Consider the following 23349-nt stretch of genomic DNA (forward strand, 5'->3'; position numbering starts at 1 on the left):
TGATGGTTTCACTATTCGGCCAGCATATATGGACACCCATCTCTCCCATAGCGTACGGGTTGCTATCGGACAGATTCGCACCTCCTCACATAGGCTTCAAATGGAGACAGGAAGATGGACAAATACCCTAGCAGAGAATAGGACTTGCCAACTCTGTGGTCGAGAGCCTAAGACGGAGGAGCACTACATATACAGATGCACAGTATACTATGACATACGAGGACGGTACCATTGCCTCTTCCGTGATTGATTTGGACCCCTTCGTCGCGTCATGGAATACGAGGACCAGAGATGCCTAGGTCTTTTCCTCCTGGAGCTCGAGAGGCACCGAACTGCACTACTACGATACAGGAGGCCAGCTCACCCAAAGGTCCACACAGAGAGCAGTGACAGACTTCTTCTACAGAGCCGACCCTACTGACACTACCAACCTAGCAGAGATAGAGCCACCCCGCCAGACACCTTACAGGCCACACCATGGTGTCACTTTGGATAGAGTCACTTCCCTTCGTCGAGCATGACGACCCCGTCTACCAGGACCACGTCCGAGGAGGCCACACCATAGTCGGATCAGAGCCGTTATCACAAGACACCGCAGACTCACCACCAGGCATATCAGTGAAGCAGCTAGGGACCGCATCATAGCTGAGATCATGTGCAAATCTTGAGATCGGCTACAACCCAGTCCCCACCACACTTTTGTACATGGTTCTATCAGATCTAGTTCTCCTTTCCTTTCCTTTTCTTTTCTATCGATGGAATAACACTACACATGGTTCAACCCTAGTATAGTCCCATCATATAGTTATTTTCAGTATTGTTTCATAGGCGACCCACTTATTTGTAATGTTATCTTTACCTTACTAATGAGATGACATTAGACATGGATGTACTCTGGATTTAGTCTCATAGGCCACATTGGCCGTATGTAGACGTTAATCTCTCTCTCTCTCTCTCTCTCTCTCTCTCTCTCTCTCTCTCTCTCTCTCTCTCTCTCTCTCTCTCTACACAAAAATGCGAGTACGGGACTTGTAGGCGGCCCAAATAGGACTTCATAGTCTATAGATAGCCTGTGCAAAGCTACACGGCATGTAGATAACCTAGGGTAGGCTCTTGCAGGCAACCTATTTCTGCAAACAGTATAAGAGCAGGAAGAGATCAAAGCTCAACTAAGTAGACAATGTAGAGTGTGAGAGCATGATACCCAATGCAATAATCTGAAGTGTAAGGTGCAAGTACAAAGTACAACCCTTAAACCTTAGGGTTGTAAAAGAGTGTTCACACCCCAAGTGTGTGAAATACAATAAGTGCCTAAAACTGAGTAACACTGGGAAAAAAAACCTCTCGTACGGAGAGTAACAAGTGCCCTAGTGTCCTACTGAAGATCACTGACACTCCTCTATGAGCGTAGATGTGAGTCAAACCCAACAAACCCCCCTGGAGTGAAGAATGATCAAGATACAAGGGTCATGCACCAAAGGAGATCAAATTTAAAGCATTGCGAAATGCTTCAAATTTGTCATGAGAAAGATCTTTGGTGAAGATGTCTACCACATTATTGGTGGTAGGACAGTAGACAAAGCTGATATCACCTGTGCGTAGTCTCTCTTTGACAAAGTGATAATAGATCTCAATGTGTTTCGAGCATATGAAACACTGGGTTCCATGCTACTACACTGGCACTCTGACTATCAGCGAACAAAGGAGTAGGCTCCATGACAAATACATCCAAGTCAGCTAATAAGCGTCTAAGCCATATGCACTCAACTGTGGTAGTGAAAGTTGCCTTGCATTTAGCTTCGCATGACGATGTGGCAATAGTGGATTGTCTCTTGATAAGCCAAGAGATGCAAGATGAGCCAAGAAAAAAACAATTGCTACTAGTCAACTGACGAGAATCATAATCACCAACCCAATCAGAATCACTGTAAGCATATAAGTGCAATGGTCCCCCCTTGGCATAAAGCAATCCAAGAGTCCTAGTACCCTGCAAGTAACGTAAAATACGCTTGACAACTTACCAATGTGACATGCGTGGCTGATGCATATATTTGCTCAAGGCTGAAACTCCAAATTGTATGTCTGGCCTAGTGTTGCATAGATAGATAAGACATCCAACTTCTAGAGCATATGTATGGATATCAAACAAGTCACTATCATCATGCAATGACAACTTCAGTCCACGTTCCATTGGTGTACAAACAGGCTTGCAATCCTGTAAGCCAAACCTCTCAAGAAGTTTACCAATGTATCTCGACTATGACAATCCAATGCCTCTAGCATCATGAATGAACTCAATGCCCAAGTAATAGTGCAAAGGCCCCAAATCTAACATCTCAAAAGTTTGCTACAAATTTTGTTTGAATGCTGAAATCTGATTAGCATGTATCCTTGGAAGCAAAAGATCATCAACATATAGACATATGACCAGCAAGGATCCCCCCTCTTTACATACGTAAAGGGTAGACTCTGATGAGCTGTTTATGAACCCTTGCTGAGTAAAAAGCATCAATCTTTGTATATCAAGCTCAAGGAGCTTGTTTCAAATCATATAAAGCCTTTTTCAGCTTACAGACCAAGTGTTGGGATCCCTCAACTGCAAAACCAATGGGTTGTTGTACATACACTTCCTCTTGAAGTTCCCCATGTAAAAATGCAGTATTTATATCAAGCCGATCCACAGTCCATCCATAATGGGCAGCCAAAGCAACCAACCTAGTGGTAGTCATGCGGAAGGTAGGAGCAAATGTCTCCTCATAGTCAATGCCTTTCTTCTATGCATAGCCCTTGGCCACAAGCCTGGCCTTATATTTGTCAATGGATCCATCTGCTACCATAACAAACTCCATGGTATGTGCACCATCATGCATATGAGCTTGTCTTCTAGTACGACCAACAATAGGAGCATCCAAATGACTATCTTTCATAGTCTACAAATACCATCTAGGCATTTGTCTAGCCTCTCGATTGTGTACAACCTCTTGCTGAATTTCAAATTCAGCACTTTGTTAAGTATTCAGATCAGCCATGGGCTGATTTTCTGCATTACCCAATGGAGCAGCTGGCTGAACATTAAGTTCACTTGCTGAAGCTCCAGTTGTATCACCGAAAGAAATGGGCAGCAGCCCTTCAAATACATCACTGGCAGCCTAATATGTGTCTACCAACAAGGGATAATTCTGTTTTTTCATTGAAAACCACATCCCTGCTGACAAATATCTTTTTTGAGACAAGATTATATAATCTATATCCTTTGCTCTCACTGTTGTACCCCACAAAAATGCATTTAATAGCCTTGTTATCCAACTGCTTCCTAAGTACCTTGGAAATGTGTGCATATGCAAGACACCCAAAAGTATGAAAATGCCCAACATAAGGTTTCTGGCTGTTCCAAGCCTCAGAAGGCATGACATTCTTTAATGCCTTGGTGGGGCACCTATTCAAGACATGGCAAGCACACACAATTGTTTCCATCCAAAAACTATGTGGCAAGCTCTTTGCTTTTAGCATACATCTGGCCATCTCCATGAGTAACCGATTCTTCCTCTCTGCAACCCCATTCTGTTGTGGAATATAAGCAATAGTGTACTGATGAAAAATGCCCTTCTACTTCAAAAAAGAATTCAACATAGAGGACATGTATTTCCCCCCCTCAGGTCCGAACAGAGAGTCTTCACCCTGCAACCAGATTGATTTTCTACAAAAGTCAAAAATGCACGATACACTTCTGACTTTTTCACCGAGGAGTAGACCCAGCAGAAGTGAGTAAAGTTATCAAGTGACAAAATAGTAACAGCCACCCAATGACTTTGTCTGCATAGGGCCACATACATCTGAGTGCACAATCTGTAACCTGGCAGTTGCTCTAAAAGCAATATCATGGGGAAACAAAAAACGATGCATTTTCCCGAACACACATCCCTTGCATAAGTGCTCAAGAGGTCTCTCCAAGAGAGGTAAATCATCAAGTATATGTGTACACTGCATAAGCATCAAGCTACCATAGTTTACATGCCCCATGCGAGCATGCCATAACTCTGCCTATGACATAGGCGGAGTAAGAGTGGACGCTAAATAGACCAACTAATCAATTGAAAAAGCATCCAACTCATATAGCCCACGACATAGAGTGCCAGTCAAAACCAAAGTCATGTGTTCCTTATCTCTCACCATGCATTTGTCATCATCAAAGGTGACTTGCAAACCACACTTTGCCAAAGAAGAAATAGGTAACAAATTCTTCCTTATACCTCGCACAAACAAGGCATCATGCAAGCAGAAAATAGAGCCATCACTGGCTGTCAACACAATCTCCCCAATACCTCTAACAAGTATGATGCATTGTTGGCATACTGTACAAACTTACCAACCGGGGCTGCAATAACAGAAGCAAACAAATCTTTGCGAGATGTGATGTGCTTAGAAGCACCACTGTCAAAAAACCATGTATCCGCATCCTCAGTAGAGCTAAATGCTTTATCAGCCCAAGAAGAGTCATAACTGCATGTGTAAAAACAATAGTCCCTGTCTACAACAAAGGACATGGACTCGATAGCAATAGAAGGTGCATCAGAAACAAACATTCCTGACTCCTTCTCCTTAGCTATGCACTTTCTACACTCAGTGATGTAGCGGCCTGGCTTCTTGCAATAGCGGCACTTGCCCTTCTTGGCTTGCATGCCCCCTATTTCTTAGGGCCCTGTGAAGTGCCTGAAGTCCCAAAGCTTTGCAAAGCATTCTTTGCTTGGCTGCCCTTGCCCTTTTTCCTTGCCATAAAAGTCTGCTCAAAGGCTATAATATCCACACCACTGTTTTTTCGTGTCTGCTCTTCCTCTAAGAGCGAACTGACCAACTGAAGAAAAGTGAGTGGCTATGGCAAGGTTGTCCACGTCCAACGGACGGATCAACTTGTCTGACCCGTCCAGCCCCGTCTGCCACATCCGATCCTGTCCAGACCCGTCCGGTTCATTCCTTGCCATAGTCGCCTGATTGCGCCCTATCCGCTGACCTCAGACTCCTGACGATCGACCATTACACACACAGCAAGTCCCATATGCCTAGGCCTTGCAGCGAACAAACAGTCACTTTTTTTTACCATTTTCAAGTCTCATAACCCGTTTTTTCTTTTCTTTCTTACCTTTCTTTTCTTCTTTCTTTCTTGAATCTTCTCTATTCTTCTTTTCTTTCTCTCTATTCTTTTCTTTCTTTCTTATATTTCTTTTATTTCTCTCTATCTTTTCTTTCTCTCACACAAAGACTCAAGAGAAAATATTAAAGATTAAAGTTTTAAACTAAAAAATTCACTCTCCCTTTCTATAAAAATCTCCCCTCCCCCACCATCTCATTCATTCTTTCAAGTTCTCCCTTTAAAATTATATGTATTTTTTATTTCATCAGACATAGGTCCAAGTTTTATTAGTCTGATTAGTATCGTACTAGCATCGGACTGTACTAATCGGACGCCATCGGACGTGACAACGCTGGGCGATGGGGCAATCCTCATAGTGAGATTCAAGGCCGTATGAAAGGTCAAGTATGAGGGGGGCATTGAATTCAATATAATAAATATCATCTGCGCATTTGAGTAATACTCATCTACATTCATAAGCTGCTCACGCAAGTCCTCAATTTTATATAGATGATCGTGTATAGAATCACCCTCATCCATCTTCACTGACTCAACCTCTTTCTTCAAGAAAGAGATGTGCATCTCATTCTTTCCAACAAACATCTACTCTAAGGTCAGCCAAGCTTCTCATGAAGAAGCTACAGACCAAATGTGAGGGATAATAGACTGCTGAATTGCCAATGCAATCAGCAACAAAGCCTGTGCATCCCATGTATCCCATGCCTTTTGTGTTGCTGATCTCTAGGGAAGTAGCTAAGCTAGAGCACGCTGAATAGGCTAAGTTGCCCGTTGTCCACATCCTCCTAGAGGAGTAGTAGGAGCCACAACTCCGGGCCTAACTTCTTCACCGCTGACATAATCCCAAAGATTCTTCACAATCAGCACATTCTTCATCATGAAGGACCAAAGGGAATAATTGTTACCATCCAACCTATCCTCCTTGGATATGTAAGTAAATACATCACCTATCTGATTTGCCATGATAAATGATGCTGATCAGAGAGCAAAAGAGCAATGTCTCAAGCTGGACCAACCTGGAAATCTCAAAATCTAGAAATTACAGCATGTACTTTGCTGTAATTAGCAAATTTAAGCACACACTGTCAAAACTGTCTAAAATGCATGCTAACCAAGGTGCAATATATGTTCAGCAGCACTAAAAATGCAAAAGCCCCAAATTTTCTTGTCCCAAAATGCACAAAATCAGTCTATTTCAGATTGTCACAAATGTACATGTGTCAATCATTGAGCTAACTGCAAAAGCCCAAAATGCATAAAATCTTTGCTGTAATCGTGTCTCAAACACGTACAGAAGCTGAGAATGCCTGCCTGGGCAATAGGCCCCTTCCCGAGAAGTGAATCTGAATTAAAAATGGGTTTTTTGTTTTTTTTTTTTTGTACGTTTAACATCCAATTGTTGGACTGGCAGGCACAGCTTAGGTGGATTTGGCAGACGGACTGGTGGTGCTCAGCCACAGCAGGTGGAGACTGGTCGTGCAGGTCGAGGCTAGGCAAGTGGCGCACTGGAGGCAGCAGGAAGCACCTGTCAAAGCTGCAGCAGGTCGCAAGCGGCATCTAGGCACAAGGGGCGGGCGCAGCTAGAGGCTGGTGCCTGTAGCACTAGTGGCCGGCTGAAGGCAGACTCGGGCTATGCGTTGGGCAGTGCATAGGACTGGAGCTCCCGCAAGGAGGACAAAACGCTGCACTGGTAACGGCGCTAGCAAATGGCACTGGCAAGCTCACTTCTCTTGTGCAAGCGACTGGAGCAACAGCCCTTCACATGGAGCTGTGGAGGCGGCTCAATTGGTGGAGCTGAAATCAGCTCTGATACCAAATGTAAGAACAAGAAGAGATCGAAGCTCAGCTGAGAATGGAGTAGACAGTGTAAAGTGTGAGAGCACGACACCCAATGCAATAATCTGAAGTGTAAGGTGCAAGTACAAAGCACAACCCTTAAACCTTAGGGTTGTAAGAGGGTGTTCACACCCGAAGTGTGTGAAACACGATAAGTACCTAAAACTGTGTGACATAGGCACATAAAATAAAAGGAATAAATCTAGGGGAAAAAACCTCTCGTACGGAGAGTAAAAAGTGCCCCAATGTCCTACTGAAGATCACCGATGCTCCTCTGTGAGCATAGGCGTGAGTCAAACCCAAAAAAAAGCGTGGCCTGTCGAACTGCCCTGTGGACACTTGTTTGCCAGCTGGACTGAATGCCACGTCAATTGCCTCTTCTCCTGGTGACTTGTGTCGTCTCCACTATCCAGCGCCCAGGCATCGCCCCGTCTGCTCGTTAAACTGAAAGATCTGTTGTGCCCCTGCTCTAGGCAAGGCTAAAACGGTACATGGATGTCTCTTTTTGAACACACAACATTTTTTCAGGGCCGAAAAGATTCCATTATGTCTGGACCTAACCATCTTCAGTTTTTCCAAAAGTGTGCACATGTTTGCCTAGCCATGCATATGGTTGTGATAAACACTATGTTCTCTATGGTGGAAGTACCAGCTCTCTTGCATTTGATACACCTGCTGGAGAACACAGGCATATGCTCAACAAAACTAGCCATTCATCAACCCTCAGCACATGATATAGACGATCCAATTATAGCAACACACTCAAACGACTAAAACGGCAAGCTTTTTTTCGAGATAACAGTATAGATCATTTCCCTTTGAACAGAATCAGTACAAACTTATCATAGACTTGTCAACTCATGTCGCATTTGCAATTTTGCAGCACTTTTTCAATTGCAACCATATGAATAGATTTATCATTTACAACATCCTTCTAAAATATATGTGAATCATTAGAGAGTTCACCTTGTCTGCCAAACAGTCATACAAGTGGTTTTGTTCAATGAAATCGAACACCTTCGGCTGCATTAGCTGTTCACAAATGTCCAGGAGTAAGCCAAAATCCTAAGAAAGAATATGACAGAATACATTCGGTGTTGTCTCATACCTCAACAAAAATTGTCAAAGCCTTATCGTACTGCTTGTTCACAAGGTACAGTTCAGCCAAGGCCTGCAATTTTCAGCATACTAGCTCTAAGTTGAAACAACAAAACAGAGGATATGGGTATAGAAGTTAAAACACATCCATCACTGTAGAAAAAAATTGCAACCTCCTGTAGTGCAGCTGTTTTCAAGCTTGTGCTTAGTTGGAGCTCAATGGCTGTCATGATAGCAGGAACAGAGTAAATAGAAGATGGCCAAGCCTTTATTAACAGCAATAACTGCTCGTGAAATGTAGGATTGGCAATGAGAGCATTCAATACCACCTGTCAGAAAGATTAAAACAGATCAGATATTAAGGCTTGATTCTGCACAGAGCTTGAAAGAAACACCCCAAAAGATAGTATCGTTCTGCTTCAGGTGTCACAAAACCTTAGTATGGATCTAGAGATAGAGGATCCTTTCTGAAACTGGGGCAGAGCAGCAAGTAAGGCTTTACACTGCTGTTGTTATGTAATGTATCAGTTTTAAATTGATTATTTCCTGCATATGAACCCCCACTAGCACTATGAGGGAGATGTCACCATGCTGCAGACCCATGTGGGGAGAAACATCATCAGTGGCGAAGGGGAGAGCGTCATCATGGCACCCAAGGGAAGGGAGACAATATGAACCCCTCTCCCCGCCTTCTCAACTAGAGTTGACAAATAAGGAAGTTTTATGGGGGAGTGGTGATGGGGTGAAGACAAGGGGGACTGATGGCGGTGATGACAGCACCTCCCCCTCCCCTATATAAAGTGAGCCCTGGGAGCTTAATGGCTGTATCATAGCAGGAACAGAGTAAATAGAGGATAGCTAAGCCTTCATTAACAGCAATGCATGCTCATGAAATGTAGAATCGGCATGAGAGCATTCAATACAATTTACAAACTGTCAGAAAGGTTAAAACAGATTAAATGACAAGGCTTGATTCTTCACAGAGCTTGAAAGGAACATCACCCCACAAGTTAGTATATTTCTGCTTTACATGTCCCATGTCCTTATTATGGATCTAGAAAAACAGAGGGCTCTTTATGAAACTGGGGCAGACCAGCAAGGCTTTTTCACTGCTGCTGTTATGTAATGTATCAGCTTTAAATTGATGCTTTCCCACATATTCACCCACAACTAAAAACCCTTTTTCAAGTCTTAAGACTCTAAATGTTTCAAGCAACCAGCCTGTTGCCACTAAATAGCAGCACAAGGGAGAGGTCACAATGCAGACTAACTGATAGAGGGGGAGGGAGTCATCATGGCACGCAAGGGAAGAGAGACGTCATGCCCCCCCCCCCCCCCCCCGCAAAAAAAAAAAGAAAAAGGACAGAGGTCTCCATACACAGAAAAGCTAGCCCTTCGTTTCTAGGCTGCACTTAAAAAAATGGTGGAAGAATAGTTCGCCCATTTTGAGCCCTCTATTCCAAAATTTAGCCGAAGTCAGGCCATATTTAGTTTGGATTACCAAAGAGTAGGAGGAAGAAACATAAGAGAGGATAGAGAGAAGTTATTCCAACATAGGGAGAGAGGAATAGCAAGAGAGAGATTTCAAGAGAAGATTTGAGAGAGAGATTCTACTTCAAGTTGAAGGAAGGTTAGACATGAGAAGAGCAGTTCCAATTTCTGTCATGGGCCCAAAGAGATGACAAGCCTGCAAGCAATACAATTGAACAATCCACCTCAAGTCCAGCTAACCAAGTTCATTAGAATTAGGAAATTGTGTTAATTATTATAGTAGCATAGGGCAATTGGAACATCCAAAAATTAGAAAGAATATATTCTCAAGTTAGCCTTTTTCCTTGTTATTTATCACCTAGAGTAAACACAAGAATGACCCTTACCAATAAGAAAGTTTGAATAACATAAGGAGCCAAGAAATCTCATTTGTAAGAAAAGGTAGGAAACTATAGACCCTAACTGAAGCATTAGATTAGTAATTATAAGATGATTAAAGCAATTAAGAATAACCGTTATCAATGAGAAGGATTGAATAACATAAGTAACCAAGCAACCTCATATGTAGAATATGTAGGAAAATGTAGACCCTAACTGAAGCATTAGTTTAATAACTGTGCAATAGTTAAATTAGGATAGTATTCATTGTGGATTGATTGCAATGCTTGCATATGGTTTTTTTGTATTTCTTGCTTGAGACCTGAGAAATCTAATACCTTGTTCCACACATGAACAGTTGGACAAGGAGACCACTAAAGAATGGGTAGCAATTGGATCCTCCCCAAGATCCAACGGTGTCATAAAGGCAAAGAATAATGTTCCCTGGTACCCTGGGCATGGACCAGCCCAATATGATGACACTCCGTTCTTTAGGCATGGTCAAGGAGGCTGTGTTTCAGAGCTGACCTAGCTCCCCAGCTGTCATACCTCTTTATGCAAGCTAGCAACCATCATTCCACTGCTGGTAACAGGATTTCAGTGCTGTTTAGACCTGTGCTTGCAGTCTGAAGCACCTGTCAAACACCTCTCCTTGATCCTACTGTTGTCACCTGAATCTGATCATCTTTGTGTTCAGTGTTGGAGCCCTCAACCATCTGTTACAGGCCATCAAACTTGTGTTTTGACTGTTGGCGACATTTTCTCCCCTCATTTCTCCCGAGTCCTCCAACAGCTATGATTCAGATGGACAGGTCCTTTCCAGAAGCTGCACAGGCTCCAGCGAGCAGACATCCCATCTGCCCTTGCTCAGATCTGTGTTTATGCTGCTAGTTACTCTGCATTGCTGCCATTTTCATCAGAGCAGCTCATCTTCGTCACCAACAGCTCCTGAGGACTGCCTCTATTGCTTTTCTTCATCATCCACTATCTTCTCCCACAAACCCCTACTACATAAGCTAAGCTCTTGCAAGAAAATAAGAGGCTCTAAGGCCTCACAAGCTGATGAGCCACTTTGAAGGCCACCATAACAAGCTACGAAGATTCCCCCACCTACTTTCAGGTCCAATAACTTCCACATCTATTGGCTCTGCAATCTGCTCCACCTTGAGAGATAGGCTATTGGATAACACCTTTTCGGCAATCCACTCCACTGAGAGACAAAGGCTATTTGACTTCTCCAGATTCACAAATTGCTCGATCGAGAGAAAGATGCTATTAATCCGCTCCACCAAGAGACAAAGGCTGTGTTGGGATAAAGGCCCTTTATTCACCTCCGTGTATAGTACACGTGTATTATTTAGTTGTACATGTGAATGCACCGTTACGTGCCCTAAATATAAATACATTTTATTCTTTGTGTACCAACACATTGTTGGTACACCCAAAATCGAATCGTACTCTTTGTCACTCTCACTCGACAGTTCACTCCTTCAGCTGCTGCACATCCTCTCTACAACTAGTGTAAGAGCTCAAGGCTCTGCACATTTCCCGAGACCAAGGGCAGCTGACAGTGCAGGCAGCTTGCGAATAGGTTGTCATGGCCTGTGCAGCACAGGTGCTGAAAATGACCGGCGGGGAGCAGGCATCACCAACAACTGACCAGTTGCCAGCGTGCAGGTGTGACGGACCGAGGCGGCAGGTGCTGCACACGTGGCAACCAGTATGACGGCGTGCAATGGGGACCATGTGACGGCTGCGCGTGGGACGATGACCACCATGATGGGTCACAGGCAGGCAATGCCAGTGGGCAACGAGACGAGCAAGGTCAAGAGACCCCCGCCCCCGCGTCATTTTTTTCTGTTTAGAAATCAAAATTTCTTTAATTTCCTAATTATCCCCTTGCCTTAACAGGGGTTCATGCATGGTAGAACAGATTACAAATCCGTGCAAATCTGGCCTAAAAATTTGGGGCTTTCCCAGATTTGATCCCATTTGTTCCTGGCAGTAACATCTGTGTCAGAAATTGCAGACATTGTGCGTGTTGACCTCAATTAAATTGGGGATTTTGCCAAATTTGTCGGAATTTCGCTCATTCGAGTAAAATTTCTTGACATTGGACCCCAAAAATTTGGGCTTTTCATGTTTTGCTAAAGTTTTGCTCAGCTGGGTCAAATTGGCTGACATTTATGCACTGTTGGACCTGGAATTTTGGCATTTCGTGCAAAATTTGATAAATTCTGTAGTATTTGCCCCTGTAGTGGCTGTTTTATGTAAAAACAGTATTACTGTTTGGGTAAGAACAGCAGTGTATTTTGCTAGTTCAGCTTATGCTCCTGCAGTTCAGTGCATTTCCTCTTGTGTTGGTAATAAAAATGGCTGCAACTTCTTCCAATTTTGACATTAAGAGTTTGATGGAAATCAAACGGTTTGATGGTCAGGGCTTTGACCTCTAGAAAGACCATATGCAATGCATATTGTTCTTAAAGGATTGTGAGGATGATTTGCAGGAAGATAAACCCGCACAAATGTCTAATGCAGATTGGGTCAGAGTTAACAAAAAGGTTGTGGCTTACATTAAGATGGGTGTCACTGATGACATTTTGACAGACATTAAGAGCTTAGATACTGGTTATGCGATATGGAAGAAGTTGAAAACTACCTATGAGATCACCACACCTATTAATCAGGTGCATTTAATGCGCAAGTTGGTGAATATGCGGCTGGATGAGTCCAAGCCTGCAGCTGAGCACTTGAGTGCATTTACTTGCAATTTAAATCTGCTCAAGGATGCCAATTTGGATTTTGATGATAAGTTGAGGGCAATCTTTCTAATCATAACAGTGTCTGATTCTTGGGAGACCTTGGTGGTTTCTCTCAACAATAAACCCAATCTCTCATATGATGGTGTGAGGGGTTCAATCTTGAATGAAGAAATTAGACGTAAGTCTAGTGGAGAAGACAGCAATTCAGCTTATAATGTTAGAGGCAAGACTGAAAAGAAAAATGCAAATGCTGGATAGAGAAGCAGAAGCAAGAGCAAAGGAAAGGAAAAGAGTGATATTACTTGCTATCAGTGTGGTCCGAAGGGCCACAAGAAGCCTGCTTGCAAGTACTACAAGAAGGAACAAGAGAGAAAGAAGAATGCAAGAGACAAAAAAAAAAGAGGATAAGACAGATGCATCTGAGACAGCCAAAGGCAAGGAAAAGGCCAATGTGGCCTCCAGTGTGGTCATAGAGGAGCTCTTGGATACAGAGGCTAATGTATTATGTGCAACTGATTATGATGCCCTTGTATATCACATGCAGGATATGCAAATTACCAAGGCTGATGTGATTGATGCACTTTTGTCAGTTGATGATGGTGTCATTCAAACTTGGATTGTAGACTCTGGTGCCTCTTTCCATGTAACTCCTTGCTTGGAGTGTTTCACTATGTTCAATGCACGCACTTATGAAAAAGTATACCTTGGAAATAACCATGCTTGTAGCATTGATGGGATTGACACTATACACTTGTCTTTAGATAATGGGCAAGAGCTTGTGTTGAAAGATGTCAGATATGTGCCTGGCATCAAGAACAGTTCACTATTTGTTGGTCAACTTGACTTGCATGGTTACACTACACTGTTTGGTGGTGATTTGTGGAAATTGAAAAAGGGTTCCATATTGATTACAAAGGAACCAAAAAGGGCACTTTGTATTGTTTGCACTGTAAAGCTTTGAATGGCAAGTTTCTTGCAGTTGCTGAAATTGGTTGTCATTTGGAGTTGTGGCATAAGAGATTGGGCCATATGAGCCAAAAAGGACTTGATGTCCTTACCTCTTTGAAGAGGGTTGATGGAAAAGGCTCTAAACTTGACTTTTGTAATGATTATCAGTTTGGAAAGCAAATCAAAAATTCATTTTACTCTAGTGTCTCTCGTAAGTCCAATGTCTTGGACTTGGTGCATTCTAATGTATGTAGTATACCCGTGAAATCGTTGGGTGGTGCTGCATATTTTGTCTCTTTTATTGATGATTGTTCCAAGAAGATTTGGGTTTATCTATTGAAAAAGAAAAGTGAAGTGTTTGCTATTTTTAAAACTTTTCATGCATTTGTAGACATGTAGAAAGCTGAAATGCTTGAGAACTGATAATGGAGGTGAGTTCACATCTACTAAGTTTAAGTCTTTTTGTGACTTGCATGGAATTAAGAGGGAGCTTACAACTCCTTACAGCCCTTCTTCAAATGGGGTGGCTGAAAGATATAATAGGACTTTATGTGAAAGAGTGCGGTACAAGTTGTCCATTGCTAATCTCCCTCATGAATTTTGGGGAGAGGCACTTAAAACCACAGTTCACATTTGCAACTACTCTCCAAACACGTCCTTAAATAATGGCATCCCTCAGGAGATTTGGTTTGGCAAATCGGACTCATATGACCATTGACAAATATTCGGTTGTGATGCTTTTGTGCATGTTAGAGATGAGCTAAGAAGCAAACTTGACCCAAAATCCACCAAAGGCATTTTCATGGGCTATGGTGATGAGGGTGAATTTGGCTACAGAGTGTGGTTACCTCAATCCAAGAAAATTATTCGTAACCATAATGTTATGTTTAATGAGGTAAAATTGCTAAAAGGTTTTAGCCTCCAATGAAGACATGAAAAAGGTCAAATTTCAAAATTTGCAGCCATCTATTACTTCAAATGATGAGCCTCATGATGATGATCAACCGGTTATTTTTGAGCCAGATAATGATGGACAGCAAATAGAAGCACAAGGAGGTCATGGACAGCTAGATAGACTTGCTGATTATGAAAATGCAGGCGCTGGTAATGAAAATGAAGGTGCTGTATAGTATGAACAGCATGCTGAAAATGGCTTACAACAACCAATAAATGCTGAAAATAACATACCTCCAAATGTAGACCAGCCAACAACCCAAAAGATGACGTGGAAGCCAATGCTATGAAGGGAGTTCCTTATGCATCAGCTTGTGGCTCTCTTATGTATGCAATGGTTGCTACTCGTCGAGACATTGCTCATGCAGTGGGAGCTGTCAACAGGTTTATGTCAAATCCTGGCAAACCACATTGGAAAGCTATTAAGTGTATTTTTCGATACCTCAAGGGTACACAAAGAAAGTGTATTTGCTATGGGCAGGGTGCACTTAGTTTGCAGGGTTATAGTGATACAGATATGGCAGGTGACTTGGACACTTGCAGGTCCACTAGCGGGTATGTCCTTTACAGTTGCTGGTGGGGCCGTTTCTTGGTGCTCCAACTTGCAAAACATCCTAGCACTCAGTACTACTGAAGCTGAATACATATCAACTACTGAAGCTTCTAAGAAAGCTATATGGTTGAGTAGACTTGCAGAGGATCTTGGCATGTCTATGAGTACTCCAGTGTTGGGATGTGATAGCCAGAGTGATGTTTATCTAGCTAAGAATGCCATGTATCATTCACGCACAAAGCATATAGATGTGCAATATCACTTTATCAGACAGATTCTGAAAGATGGTCTAATCACATTGACCAAGATCAAAACACAGGACAATCCTGCAGATGTTCTCACTAAAAGTCTAAGCAAAGCTCAGCATGAGCATTGCATACGACTAGTGGGAATTGGTTAGAGGTTCACCTCGGACCTTTACGTGGGAGGTTGTTGGGATAAAGACCCTTTATTCACCTCCGTGTATAGTACACGTGTATTAAATAGCTGTACATGTGAATGCACCCTTACGTGCCCTAAGTATAAATGCATTTTATTCTTTGAGTACCAACACATTGTTGGTACACCCAAAATCGAATCATACTCTCTCTCTCTCTCTCTCTCTCTCTCTCTCTCTCTCTCTCTCTCTCCTGTTCACTCCTTGAGCTACTGCACACCCTCTCTACAAGGTTGTTCAACTCCTTTAGCTTCCCAATCCACTCCATTGTGAGAGTGCTATTTGCCACCACCTTTGGCTCCACACTCCACTTGATTGAGAGACAAAAGCTATTATCGACACCCATGACTCCACCAGAGCTACACATTCCCACTCCCTCATATGACTCCATAGACATCAACTTTGATATGGGTATCGAGGAGATCATTTGTGATACCCTCCCTCACTTTTTGGGTGGATCCACGCTATTCCTACCTACCATCCCTCTTCTACTCCATTTCGGGTGGGATCTATCTGGCCTCCGTTCCATCGCAGCCTTGAATAGATTCAATACTACCAACAATCCTTTCCTTCGTCATCTAACACATCAAAGGCTTTGATCCGTGAGCTTCAAGATTTCCTCTCTCTTTCGTAAGGGGCTTTAGAGGGGAATTCAAAGGAGGATCTCTTCCTCCAATTTTAGAGGGGGTCACTATTCTCACGCCTTGCCAACAAGCTTTGGCCTTTTTCTCTACTATTTATGACACTGACACCCAAGAACTACAAGCTTTGCCCACACCATAGCCTTGGATGTTTGAGCCATGACATGGTGGCTGCACCTTTGAATCTTGTCCAGCATAGATACTAGGATAGTGTCATCTATCTGGAGGCTCACAATCAAGCACACCTTCCCATTCTTACCAACGTGGATACATAGCTAGTGGCTTCTATCCCAAGATCAAGATTCAAGCACCCTAAGCCATCACCTTGTCCACTAGTCTTCCTTACAAGTTTCCTTTGAATTGGAAATCCTTGTGAATATATGCTAGGTTTTGCCCTGAGAAACACAAAATGTACGAAGACAACTAAAACACAATAATGGCAAAAACTCAAAATGCAAAACACAAAATGCGAAAATAGGAAGAATGGCAAAACAAATGAATGTTAAATGTAAATGAGTGAATATGCAAAACACTTGACAACAGAGTAGTCCAACATCCAATGGCTTTCAAGGTCATGGGCTGAGGGAGGCATCAATGTGGATCATCCACCACTGATAAATCCTCAATAACCACTGGTCAAAGCAGAGGATGATGTAGAAAGGTGCCCAAAATTCAAAAACAACCTATTGTAGAGGCAAACATGGATTTGACCAATGTTGAAAAGTGTTGTAAAACTCAAAAACGAGCTATTACATATGCAAATGTAGATCACACTAGTACTGAAGAAAAACTCAAGATAATGAACAGCAAAAGGACAACCTGTAGAATGCAATAGTCCACCAAATCATAACGATCGAGACAACAGTCAAAAACACTAGAACAAGGGCTGTAGTAGTTGAAAAGAGGGTTAGAGTGATGGCAACAAAAAATCAAACCAAACAACCATTGGCAGCCTTCAAATGATCACTAAAACATCAGGCTAGAGATGATGGGCAAACTAGGGAGACCAAGGATGCGAAAGGATTCAAGACATGCAATGGCTCGACAAATCCCTATTTATAGAAACATGAGCCAACCATCCACAATGGCTCCCAAGTTATCTCTAGTGGTGTCTAGACACCTTGGATGCATTAAATGTGGACATTTGAATACTTTAGATATAATTGATATTTGAGTTTTGGGAAAATTAATTTAATTGGACTAAAAATTGCAATTAGAAAGCTACCACTTCGCAAAGCCTTTCCATGCAAGTGAGGAAAAGGCTACTAGAGGCTGGTGGAGACTCATTCCAACATTGTGGAGGGTGGGAGAGGAGAGAGAGCTGTTGTTGCACTTTTCCAGCCATTGATAATTAGCCCAACCATTGGAGAGCTGCAATCAACTGATCAAGAGACCACTGGAGAAAGGTGACAGCCCCTAACAACAATTTTGGGACCCACAAGGATAGGCACTGCATGTGGGCTCCCATTGATGGTAGGCTGCAGTCAATCAGCCATTCACAACAAGGTAGCATTAGCCATTACCAACAAGACAGCATTAGATTTTAGCCAATTTTGGCTATGAAAGTCTGAAATTTCTCTCTCCGCCTTGCTCTCATTCTCTCAACCAATTCACAACTTCCCTTGGGAGATCTCAACCAAATTCATTCCTAGGGGGTGCAATTGAAGAGTTTCAACTGTTAAGCCCTAATTTACAGCAGAAATTAGGATTCACCAACCATCCTGGAAAGAGAGTTCAAAAATTGGGGCCTAATACTTAAAATTCAGCAATTGAAATTTGGGGATTTCAAAGAATTTCAAGAGGCTAACCAGCCTACATTGGATTTGGGACAAAATTTGTCATCCAAGGAGAAAATTGAAGGCCAATCCCCAAGCAAACCAATAGGCAAATTAGTTGAAGGCTTGCTAGTTGCTATGGATAACGAGACGTATTGAAGATTGAATGAAATCAAGCTCGATCTCAATGTACTTTAACCTTTCTCAATATAAGTTAAAGAAATAACACAAGGTGCACTAGTTTTGGGGTCAACACTGTGTCCATTGTCCAAAATTAAGTGGTAACTATTGCATTTTCAGTTTATGTGAATTTTATGCTTGCTATAATTAGTGTTGAATCAGGTTATTCACCAACCTTTCCAAGAAGGAAATTTAGTTTCAAGGTCTCCATGGTGACTTACAACAGGACCTTGCACAATAGAAAGAGTAACAAAGAAGAGTTTTCTTCTTTGTTCATATGAATCAAAGGGATTACACAAACTTGATATCAAGCTTGATTGTGATGAAGACAAGAGTTCACTAGTTGTCTCGAATGTGGCATATTATGCCTAAGTGTAGAGGTAGCCCACCTCACCAATTGTGAATTCCATGTTCGACATTTGCTCAATATCTATTGAAGATAAGGGAAAAGATGTGGTGTCCTCCTCATTGAGACCATAATGCTGTCTCATGGCCTCCACTAAAGAAGAAGCCTAAGAAGGCACCATAGCTTCCCAAGAGTAAGGTATCTCAAGCATTGTGAGTTGGTTACATGTCACTTACACACATCAAACCTTTACGATCACTGCACAATACTCTTCAATAGAGCACTTGCCACCAGCCCTAATACCATGTGAAGATATGACAGGGTTGTACTAGAAAACATAGAATGTACGAAAACAACTAAAACACAATAATTTAGACAAAAACAAGAAAATGCAAAAATGGGGAGAAAGGTAGAAACTAGTGAACGAATGGATGTTGAATGTAAATAGGTGAATATACACAATGCTCAAATGCAGAGTAGTCCAAAAGCCAATGACTTTCAAGGAAGTCGGTGGAAGGACATGTCAGAGTGTATCATCCACTAAAGACAGATCCCAAGTGCAATAACTACCAATTGAAAGCTGAAGTAGAGAATGATGTAGAAAAGCACTAAAAACTCCAAAACAGCCTATTGTAGATACAAACGCAAATCAGTCCGATGCTGAAAAGTGTTGTAGGACTCAAATGACCTATTGTTTGCAAATGCAAACATAGATCAGGCCGATGCTAAAGAAGTGCTCCAAACGACGAACAATAGCAGGGTAACTTGTAAGTACGAAAATGCAGCAGTCCATTAGGTCCAGGGTTGTCAAGTACGAAAGGTACGATACGGTATAGTACTAATTAGTACCTTATGATTTTATAAGGTACGGTACGCTATTAGAATGGAAAAAAACTTGGTAATTTTGGATTATAGATTATAGAGCACATGTTTAGAGCTAAAATAGCAATGTCACTTTAGTTACTAGGATGAATACATGAGGGTGACAGGGTAAAACCTCATGCACAACATGTGCAACGCACTAATAAAAGATAGATAGGAGTCTATATGTAATACATCATACAACAATCAAAGTGTAGGGTGGATGGACAAAGAGGCTCTTCGTTCTTTTGTGTGTGTGTGTGTGTGAGTGTGAGGGGGATGGTGGTGGGGGGGAAAGGCGGAGGGGGGGAAGGGGGGGTATGTATGCTCTTGGAATTGCATATTCATCTTGGAAGTTGGGAGAGAGAGAGAGAGAGAGTGCACGTGCGCGCGCGCGTGTGTGTGTGTGTGTGAGTGAGAGAGAGAGAGACTTGAAATAATGATAATAAACATAAGGCTTAGGAGTTGGAAGATATTGTGCGGCCTCGTCTTCATAGGCCAAAAATAACCTTTTTTTGGTATGAATTGGTACAGATACGTACCGTACCACATGGTACAATATGAACCGTACGATACGAATTAGCCTATACGTAGTACAAATGCAACTATGACCAGGTCATAGTGATCAAGGCAATAGCTCGAAACACTTGAATAGGGGCTGCAGCGGTCGAAAGGAGGATTGAAAGTGATCGCAACAGCAGCTGAAACAAGGCATAGGTGTGGGCAGCCTTCAGATGATGATTGATCACTATAGCAATTGGAGTTGATGGGCAAGCTGGAGAGACTGGGGATGCAAAAGGATTTAAGATGGGTGCAATGGCTGGACATGCCCCTATTTATAGACACATGAGCCAACTGATTGTCTAAGGTGGCACTAGAGGCTATCTTGATTGGCCCATGGACCGTTTGGGTGCATTAAATATGGGCACCTGAACAATGTAGGTACATTTAATACTGAAGTTTTAGGTATGTTTAATGAGCTGAAAAAAGGGTATTAAAGTTAATTAACCCTTTATTGCTTAGCACTTCTTCCTTTCTTGGATTACAAGTGCTTCCATCATCATCAACTATCTTTCCCTTCATTTTCCTCAACTAGGAATCCTATTTTGATTTACTTGATGCACACTTGTTAGCCATACATGGGTGGAGAATGTCTCTCCTCTTAGGGCACCTTTTTGGGCCTAAGAGGGGTTGTTGAGCAACCAAAGTCATTAAGTGCATTAACAAATAATTTCACTTCATTAATTTCTATTCTTGGTCTCCAATTACAGCCCCAAAAAGGCTTTATTGTATTATTTGATATTTACTATGCACGGTAAGACAATGCCCAAACTTTCCCCATAAATAGGGGTTGGGAATTATTGTTCAAACACTTCTACCATGTCTCCTTCTCCAGCTGTTGGCACCATGTTCCCAACACCCTCAAGCTATGTCTCTACGCTAACCTTGCCGCCCAGCTGTTGTATCTCTTGGTGCAAGTGTTAGCCTACCTTATTTTGTCAATCTAGCATCTCCCGGATGTGAACACTAGCCAAAGTCTGATAGGGATATTTGGAGCTCTGACTATGCCTTTCTTCACAATTTAGGTGTGTCTGTCAGTTGTGCTGCCCTGTTAGATGTTTTCTAGCCCCTGAGGGTGACAGCAATTTTTTTCGGACTACTTGCATGCCACATCATCATTTTTCTCATTATTTTATTGCTGCCAACTGCATTAAATGCAGTCAGCCAGCGTCAGGTTGGCCAGTTTTGCTGATTTTCAGCTATACATAGCTAGTCACATAGTTGGGGCAGTCATTCACTTTTCCTTCTCCGTCACCATCAAAGGTGCTGTCATCATTATTCAGCCTGATCTGGTACCCTCACTAATGCCTTGGGCTATGTGTAGGGACTGATCGGTCCTCATTGAAGCCTTCTTCTTTGTTCAATGCAAATTATTCTTCTTTTCTTTTGTGAAGAAGCTTAAGTTAAATGAGTTAAAGTACATACGTCAGGCCTTGTGGCCAACCATAAAAAATCCAATGCAAATCATTCTTCTCTTCTTGCTTTCTCTTCTTCTCTCCCTTTCTCTCCATGTTTGTGATTCTCTTCCATTGCACTCTCTCACATGATATCATCCTCTATGTGAGGACCCAGAATTTCCAACCAAAGAGAAGACCACTATTTGCTGAAAACTCAAATTTCAGCAACCTGTTTGCTATTGAGAGCCATCTTCTGCCACGTCAACAGTGCCATGTGGCTGCAGTTGGGGACTGTCCGACTGCAGTCGGCAGTCAACAAGCTTCGGCAGCTTCAGATACAAGTTCAAAATGCGAGGAAGCCCATTTCCTCCGAAGACATGGTGATCACTTTATTGTCCCAGTTGCCGCCACAATTCAGTACTTTTTATTCTACTCTTATTGCTTCTGCGTAGGAGTCGACTCTTTGTTGGGAAGAGTTAGTTCCTATGGTCTTGGACCAAGAGGAATAGTTGAAGGAATAGAATGCTTCCAAATCGGAGGCATTGATTGGTCAAGCCTCTCAGAAGAAGGGAAATGACCAAAAGAAGAAGGAGGACAACAAATCCAAGAAGGACAAAGAGAAAGAATCGACATGCCATATTTGTGGTAAGACCGGCCATTGGAAGAAGGATTGCCCTGACAAGGACAAGAAGGACACGAAAGATTCTGAAGCGGTGGTTGTAGCCTCATCAGCTACTTTTCTTCACTTAGCGGTCATTGAGGACTCTACACCGAAGACATCTGATGTTGCGATGACAACTCTCCAAGCTCGAGAGTGGATCGTGGACAGTGGTGCCTCACCGCACACGACTCCTTCGCCAGTTGGTGTTGCCCATTTGCAACCCTCACGTGGACAGATTCTCATAGGAGACAGCTCTTCTATGTCTATTGCTGCACAAGGTAAGATGCAACTGATTCCAAATGGACGTGGTATTACCCACACTTCCAATATGTTGCATGTGCCAGGTTTAGGGTATCATTTGCTTTCAATGTATGAGATTTGTTCTCTTGGTCTCTTGGTGGAGTTTGACAGTGATGTTCAAGTTCTTGATCGTGGATCGAGGAAGGTTCTCTCTTCAGGGTATGAGGAGAATGGCATCTACAAATTGAAGTCTTCTTTCACTCTTACCTCTCAGACAACACAGTCCAAGCTATGGCATGCTCGGTTTGGCCACCTGAACTATGAGTATCTTCGGAAGGCGTCGCGAGGATCGCTTGTTCAAGGTTTGCCAGTGGTGAGCCAACAGCCATGTGTCTCCTGTATTCGTAGAAAGCAGCATAGGTATTAGGGATGTGATTCCCAACAAAGCTTTGAGGTGGTCTACTTCACCTATAGAGCTTGTATCTATGGATCTTTGTGGCCCAATGAGGGATGAGTCCTTGAAGGGGAGCTTGTACTTCATGTCGATCATAGATGACTACAGCAGGATGACATGGGCCTACTTATTGACGCTCAAGTCGGAGGCTTTCTCCCACTTCAAGTCAAGATTGGCTTTTCTTCGAGGAGAACTGATCGGGCCGGAGATTGAAGACCTTGCGATCAAACAAGGGTGGTGAATATGTTTCTAATGAGTTTGCTCGTTTTTGTGCAGATTAAGGCATTCACCGAGAGTTTGCTAATACCAACACTCCTCAAGAGAATGGCATTTTGGAGCAGAAGAACGGAAGTGTGATCGAGGTGGCACGCACCATAATGGAGCACCGACAAACACCTTAGTTTCTATGGGCCGAGGCAATGGCTATGGCAATCCACATCCTAAATCGATCCTCCACTTCGGCCATTGACAGGATGACACCTTTTGAGGCTTACTTTGGGACTAAGCCCGATGTCTCTTATTTCAGGATCTTTGGGTGTGACGCCTATGTGCACATCCCGAAGACGCAACGTGACAAATTTGAGGCAACTTCCCGACGACGAGTCTTTATTGGCTATAGCTCCCAGTCCCA

General features: G+C 42.6%; 1 protein-coding gene across 2 annotated transcripts in view; it reads right to left on the reverse strand.

Moving 5' to 3' along the window:
• Window positions 1-23349, reverse strand: part of VPS41 (vacuolar protein sorting 41) — a 114412-nt gene that overhangs the window by 45946 nt on the left and 45117 nt on the right. For both annotated transcript variants that reach the window (XR_015693123.1, XM_087692791.1), the window contains exons 10-12: window positions 8254-8409; window positions 8091-8153; window positions 7949-8014 (exon numbers count right to left, since the gene is read on the reverse strand). Coding sequence is in view for 1 of the 2 variants with exons in the window: in XM_087692791.1 (XP_087548917.1) it covers window positions 7949-8014; window positions 8091-8153; window positions 8254-8409 (285 nt within the window). In the remaining variant the exon portion in view is untranslated. The remainder of the gene's footprint in view (window positions 1-7948; window positions 8015-8090; window positions 8154-8253; window positions 8410-23349) is intronic.

This window comes from Lygodium microphyllum, chromosome 14 (genome assembly GCF_053477565.2).
Source record: "Lygodium microphyllum isolate KBCC chromosome 14, Lygodium_microphyllum_v1.1.10, whole genome shotgun sequence".
Lineage (NCBI taxonomy): Eukaryota > Viridiplantae > Streptophyta > Polypodiopsida > Schizaeales > Lygodiaceae > Lygodium > Lygodium microphyllum.